Source organism: Saccostrea cucullata, unplaced genomic scaffold (assembly GCF_032062105.1).
Source record: "Saccostrea cucullata isolate Sc308-1 unplaced genomic scaffold, CSIRO_AGI_Scuc_v1 ctg17409, whole genome shotgun sequence".
In the NCBI taxonomy this organism is placed as follows: domain Eukaryota; kingdom Metazoa; phylum Mollusca; class Bivalvia; order Ostreida; family Ostreidae; genus Saccostrea; species Saccostrea cuccullata.
In genome coordinates, this window is record NW_026934292.1 from 5,675 (window position 1) to 11,333 (window position 5,659).

Sequence of the window (5,659 nt, forward strand, 5' to 3'; positions counted from 1 at the left end):
GTTGTGTCCTTCAGATAGGACGGAAAATTCTCTACGTGTGGAGGGAGGTTTAAATGTATGTATTCAGACATTTTCTCCGTGGGGTGTCCAGTTGCGCTAAATAAAGGGCGATCTGGCATGCCTTTTTGTGTATCTTAAGAAGCAGATAGAATTTTACAAAAAACTTAGATGACCTCATTTTTTATCTCAATCTCACTTTTCCACTATATACAGGGTGTTTCAGAAAACATGAAACAGAAACATATGAAAGTTTTATGTAGAATTATGCAAAAATGGCTTCAGTTTTTGTTGATAATAACAATTTAGGGAATTATAATCATTTGAATTAATTATGACGTCACATTCAACATCACTGAAAAACAGATAATTTCATTCTAAATGTGGAATTTAATAAGGGTAATCATCAGACAGAAGTCCCAAAATTGCTATTCAAATGTGTAATATGGGATTCTGAAATATTTCTTCAGTCTTAAACTTTGGACTTGTTATAACTAATAATTGGAGGACCATTCAACTCTTTCAAATTCATTAATTAAAAGTGGGCCTCAACACTCACTTGATCACCCCCCCCCCCCTTTTGACTTTTATCTGTTGGTATATCTAAAGGTAAAAGTTTATAAAACATAACCCAATTGCAAGAGAACAAATTAATTCAAAATGGTTCGAAAAATGAGACCTGATTCATTACCAAGAGGCCCTTTGCACTAGTAATGAGATCTTTCTTGCATCGTATAGATTTATCATTCTCCAAAATTGATGCCATTTGGAACATAATTTGTAAATAACTGAAATTTATTAACACATTTCTTTTTTCTTTTGTAATTCATTCTCTGTTTGCCAGATTAACTTCTTTTTTATAATAATAAATCTTGAGATTGTGACGTTTAATTTGATATGTTGGTGCATTGTATTATTTGAAACACCAGTAAAATGTAATCATTCAAAATGGTTGCATGTTTTCTAAAATACCCTGTAGTCCTTTCGAAAAAGTGAGACTAAGATCAAAATTGAGCTCGTCTAAGTTTTATGGCCCCCAGGCCAGGTCTATAGTGAATAGGACTAAGTGTCTCATAGACGTTGATAGCAATCTCTTTTTTTCAAACATTTCGTCAAGAATGATAACCATTCATACTTTACGAAATACAAGGTGCTGCTCTATCTAAATGACCTGAATGATGACTATACTGTTCATGTACCCCAGAGAAGGGGTCTAAAAATCATGAAAGTCTTCCTCAAGGAACTAAAAATGTTTTATGCATTATGTAAGAAAATAGTGATGTAAAACTCATAAAAGGATTTATTTTTGCCTTTGAGTATCCTTAGAAATATGAGAAGACTCAAACTTATTTCAAAAGAAATTTAAAACATACTCGTAATAAAAATGAAAAATCATGATTTCGTTTGAAAGTAATACCAGAGAAAAGGATCATTTTATCAATACTAAAAAAAAAGTACTTGAACTTTTCATTGAAAACAAGAAAAAAATGATTTTCGTCAAACTATTTATTTCTTATTCAGTAATTGTACTCAGCATCATTGCAACTACCCAAGCACCATGTCGGACAGTCAGACCCATTTTTACAGAGAATTTGAGACATCCTGTTGGCAAAATCGTGGCAGTTGTTCCTGAATAATTTATATTTTCCATATTTACATCGGTAGTTTCTGGCGCATCCCTCGATGCAACTGAGGCTCAACGTACTGTACCCTGCTGGATTATTCTCTATTCCACCACTGCAGCGGTCTCCGTAAAATCGGCTGTTTGAAATATAGACCTTTGATGTATCTAAAAAGAGTGGTTCATGAGATTCAAGGCTCACCCGAGTTACATTCACGTTAAAAAAAATTGATCTTGTTCTCTAATTTTGCACAAGCAATCTATTCAGGAATCTGATTTGTATTAATTTGAATCTGAACTTCATAACGGAGGATATTTGCATATTAAAGGATCTAATCATGATCGACATTACCTCTCTTCAAAGTACATTAGTAAAAAAAACCCTCTTATTTATAAGTTTATGTTTATCTCCTAATGTGACCACGAACTAGGCCAGGGGTTAGGAATTGATTAAACGGAATGAACCTGCATGTTTATGTTACTAGTTATAGCCATCCTTTTCTGAGAGTAATCTATCGCTGGGACCATAATTAGAAGAAAAGTGAATTCACCCATTGTTAGGGAGCTTTCAAATAAAGTTCCTTTTCTACTGGTCCAGCGGTTCTTGAGCAGAAAGGTTGACCCCAAGAATTTGTTTACAATTCCTTAACCTTACCTCGTTGGGAAATAGAATGACTCCTTTGCCTAAGATTGTTGTGTTTAGTTCAATTGATATTAGCGTATTGGTTTTGGTGAAGAACTCAAAAATATAAAACGTTTACGGATGGACAGAAAGACATCTAGACATCTAAATTGGCGTAATTTAAACGAAGTACGGACGACAAGTGACCATAAAAACTCACCTAACCTTATAGCTTTGGAGAGATAAACAGGAAGATTGGTACAAAACAGAAATGTTCTTTTAGGAATGTAAAAAAGAGAAAATATTGTGACTAAGACATTATTTTGAAAATTCGTGTCACTTATTCGCAATTTTAAATGCTTGAAGTATAAAAATTAATAACTTACCCATGAAATCGAAGTATTTTCCCTGGTAGTAAATGAATCGATGGCTGAATTCTCGATTATTCCTTTGTGGTGCACTTCGTTTGCCTTTAAGAACTTTTCTAATCATGCAGCTCAAGTTTGTTGTACCAAAATAGTATGCCGAGGCTCCAACTATGTTCAGATTTAAACTTTAAAAATGTCTTTCAACATGAATTTAGTTTCATGATTTGTAAAACATAATTGTTTAAATACATTGAAGAAAAAGTAAAACATTTAAAATTTAAAATTTTCTTGATCAAGTTTCATAAGATTTGAGCTGGATTTAAAGACAGATGATCCAAGTAAACTTTTATTTTTTAAAAAAATCATGAAAATAATGAGTCATAATTATATAAGTAATACAAAGGAATTTAGCCACATAGTTTTATTCAAAGTTTCACAATAATGGGATTTAAAGTGAAAAAATGTATAGATTAATAGGGATAATTGAATATATATAGGTGTAATTTTGAAAATTAAATTTGAACATAATTTTGAACATCTTAAAAAGTTTACAATTTCCTCATATATAGGAAATTTATTATTTATATTATTTATAACCAAAGTAGGTCGGAGTGTTTATAGGCATCCGATTCTTGTTTGTATCATCTGTCTTTAAAGTTTCAAAATACAAAATTAGATCAATGATAAGTACTGCAGTCAATGTATACTTACCTTTGTATTGACATGGCTTTTTAATCCACCAAGCATCGGACTCTGCTCGGAATATGGTAAAAATGACGATGAAAATCTAAGAATCAATGAAAAATTAGCATCATTATTGAGATTCCATGGCTCATATTTGATCAAATGCGATAAGCAATAAAAGATTATGAACTGATTTACATAGATCGTTTGGATTTGCATATCAGTATTTAAACACTATTTAATAGTATTTCTTAAGCTGATCCTTAAGAGAGTGATTGTTCTCCTAAAAGTTTGTTAAACAATAAAAATTATTAAAATCATTATAATAACACAATAAGTAAAGCATACTTCTTTCACAGGAAAACAATTTTGTAATTTGAAATCAGAATACATTTTTTGAGAAAATTTCAATCTTTACCCTTGTACATAGTAAATCAATTTTTTAAATGTGAAACTTCTAATTTTAAATATATTTCTTGTGACATTGTTATACCTTTAGTGTATTATTGTCTGCTAAATGAATGAAATATGTAGAATAAATATTCTCATTATCACTTGATATTTTGAAAACAAATCAAGGGTTTAAAAATTCATCCCTCAATTATAACCAGTCGATTTTATTTTCTTCCATCATAGTGTATAGAAACCAAATTATAATCAAAATTGTCCCTTTTAAGATATAAGATAAAAGAACAAGCACTAAATTTTAAATTCTTACATATTATAAATAACGACATACCAGTGAAAACTGCATCTCATTCCATAAAATGAAATGTACAGAAACATTGGTTTACGATTATATTATAGTGTCATTAGTAATCGAACACCTGTGTACCTGACATTTAATATGGGTGTTCCAAGCAGACCTATCTCACAAAAAATAATGTTTACAAAAAAAGGACAGGAAAAAGTAAGAAAAATATGTATCTGAAGGAACATTAAATTCGTCCCCATTTATATTAAAAAAACCAGTCCTTTAATAACATTAGAAATTCATGAAAATGCAATTTACATTACAAATATTCATATATACATATTATATCATTTTATTACAAATATGCATCTACAGTCGATACAATAACCTTGTCAGCAAATGCAATTTATCATGGAGTCAAATGCTGATTGACTTTTTCATACTAATTCCAAGGCCACTTTATACACACTGAATTGCCGATAAAGTCTTCCGTTATTCCAAATCATGAGGTCCGTATTTGCTATGCTGGACTACAGAGCTTGAAAACTGTTCGTTATCTCCATGTATTTCATTCATAACACAGCATTAAATTTTTGTTCAGAAAACAATTTTAAAATAATTATTAAAAAATAATTTTACATTTGTAACAAAGTTTACGTTACATATGCTATTTGAATGTTTTTGCATTTGAATATCGATGAATGTAAATCAAATATTGCCACTCTTTTCAAAATAATCCATCTTTTAGACAAACCTTTGCTAGACAATCTGCTGCATTAACGTGACATTATTTCGCCCAATCTAAGTATGACATAATAAAAAGTCTGTGTAACGATTTTGTGGAGCAACTGCAGCAGCTGTTTGTTTTTTTTAACTTTTGATATGAATCTGAAGAAATATATTTTTAAAAAAGCAGATAAGCAGTCATGACATGTTCAAATAAATTTCAAGTTTTAACGCGTTTCGAATTAATTTTCCCGCAACCTTTCTGTGCGTTTTCTAGAAAAGTATTTAGTGGTTTTACATGAAACAAGGGTTCTCCAATTGCCGTTTAACAAGGCAGACCCGCCAGATTTAAATTCCGTTGCGCCATAGTTAAAAGATCATCGCCATAGAGATATTAGAGCCACAGTAAGATCCTCCTTGTCAATACGACAAAGGTATGAAGAATTTATTAACCAAATAAGCCTCTTAATTAAGTACCGTTTTCAGTTTTGTATGCTAAACTGTCAAGTTATTTGAATTAGCACCAGTTGTTTGGCTTGCACAATCAATTAGCTTCTAGACCTCGCTGGACACTTGAAGCCGGTTTTTTTCACACTTAACCATAATTAAAAGGAACTTATGAATAGTGTAATCCCGTTTTGCACATATTTGATAATTAGGTGTAGAATAGTAGTATTAAATGTGTTTTTATAACAATTATAGACCAACTCTGGATAGGATATATCTGTTTTTTACTTATGTTTTAGAAAACGACAGAATTATTATTAATTATTTTTAAAATGTATGAGATAAATTAGCTGGAATTTTTTTTTTAAACTTTTTTATTCAAAATAAAGTATTATATTTAGAGAAAAATTCAAAGTCTATAAAATCAACATATTAAAGACTTCCGACTTCTCAACTTTATGCACCAACATTCTCCAAATAAAATAGGTCTGGACAATTTC

General features: G+C 30.6%; 1 protein-coding gene across 1 annotated transcript; it reads right to left on the minus strand.

Annotated features, from left to right (window-relative positions):
- Positions 1 to 1,485: 1,485 nt before the first annotated feature.
- Positions 1,486 to 4,064, minus strand: LOC134240380 (uncharacterized). Its single transcript, XM_062722475.1, has 4 exons — positions 4,032 to 4,064; positions 3,320 to 3,395; positions 2,627 to 2,776; positions 1,486 to 1,786 (listed from the first exon to the last, which is right to left on the minus strand). The coding sequence occupies exons 1-4, from the start codon at positions 4,044 to 4,046 to the stop codon at positions 1,515 to 1,517; spliced, it is 513 nt and encodes a 170-aa protein (XP_062578459.1). The 5' UTR covers positions 4,047 to 4,064; the 3' UTR covers positions 1,486 to 1,514.
- Positions 4,065 to 5,659: the final 1,595 nt, after the last annotated feature.

Excerpts from the sequence above, each read along its gene's own strand:
- LOC134240380 (XM_062722475.1), bottom strand. Across the intron at positions 2,777-3,319 it reads AAAGCCATGTCAATACAAAG|TTGGAGCCTCGGCATACTAT; the intron begins GTAAGTATACAT and ends ATCTGAACATAG. Across the intron at positions 1,787-2,626 it reads AAAATACTTCGATTTCATGG|ATACATCAAAGGTCTATATT; the intron begins GTAAGTTATTAA and ends CACTCTTTTTAG.